This window comes from Propithecus coquereli, unplaced genomic scaffold (assembly GCF_000956105.1).
Source record: "Propithecus coquereli isolate 6110/MARCELLA unplaced genomic scaffold, Pcoq_1.0 Scaffold117, whole genome shotgun sequence".
In the NCBI taxonomy this organism is placed as follows: domain Eukaryota; kingdom Metazoa; phylum Chordata; class Mammalia; order Primates; family Indriidae; genus Propithecus; species Propithecus coquereli.
The window spans coordinates 1,130,820-1,131,513 of NW_012135747.1; the positions used below are offsets into that span (position 1 = coordinate 1,130,820).

Sequence of the window (694 nt, forward strand, 5' to 3'; positions counted from 1 at the left end):
AAAACAAAACAAAAAAACCATCCTTTAACAACCCAAAACTATGAACCCCAGTTTTATCACCAGCAGCCGAATGGGGAAATGGGGAGCTTTTGTTATCCAGGTCACATGTTTCTGTATTGTTTGAATCCTCTACAACACACAAGTACAATTTTTATAACCCAAAAGCACAGTAAAAAGATCTTTACAAACATTCTTTTAATAGTTACCTCTCTCCTTTTCACCGCGTCCCTTAGTAAGGTGGCTACGTCTTGCCCCACGCAGTCGGTTGCCTTAAAACCCTTTGTCCAGGTGATCAAGATTCCCTGAAACACGAAAGAGAGTCCCGTGTAAGTAACCTTTTTGGGCAGAATACAAAATTTCACACCCTCCCTTCTGAGTTAACAACTGCTGAGGACTTACAACAAATGGAGACAGAGTTCCAACATTTGAGGTACAAACCAATAAAATATGAATAGAACTCTCCAGGCCTGCCTCTTCCTGTCTTCCATGAGGATTGAAATAATCCCCATTTCACAGATGGTACTGAGTATTGGAGGGAATCGAGGAACAGGGAAGACAAGGAGCAATGGCCAAATTGCTCTTTCTCTTGGGAGTTCAAAGTTGTCCCCAAAGGCACCCCATTCCATGTTGATACACATTTGCCCCTCGGTCCCCTCCACCATCTCAACGTTCTTCATTTCTTCCATGTAGCAGG

At 42.9% G+C, this 694-nt stretch overlaps 1 protein-coding gene across 1 annotated transcript in view; it reads right to left on the minus strand.

The window, feature by feature from the left end:
- HK1 (hexokinase 1) overlaps positions 1–694 on the minus strand; it is a 72,144-nt gene that overhangs the window by 11,934 nt on the left and 59,516 nt on the right. Inside the window, exon 12 of the mRNA XM_012658457.1 lies at positions 207–302. Within this exon, the coding sequence (XP_012513911.1) occupies positions 207–302 (96 nt within the window). The remainder of the gene's footprint in view (positions 1–206; positions 303–694) is intronic.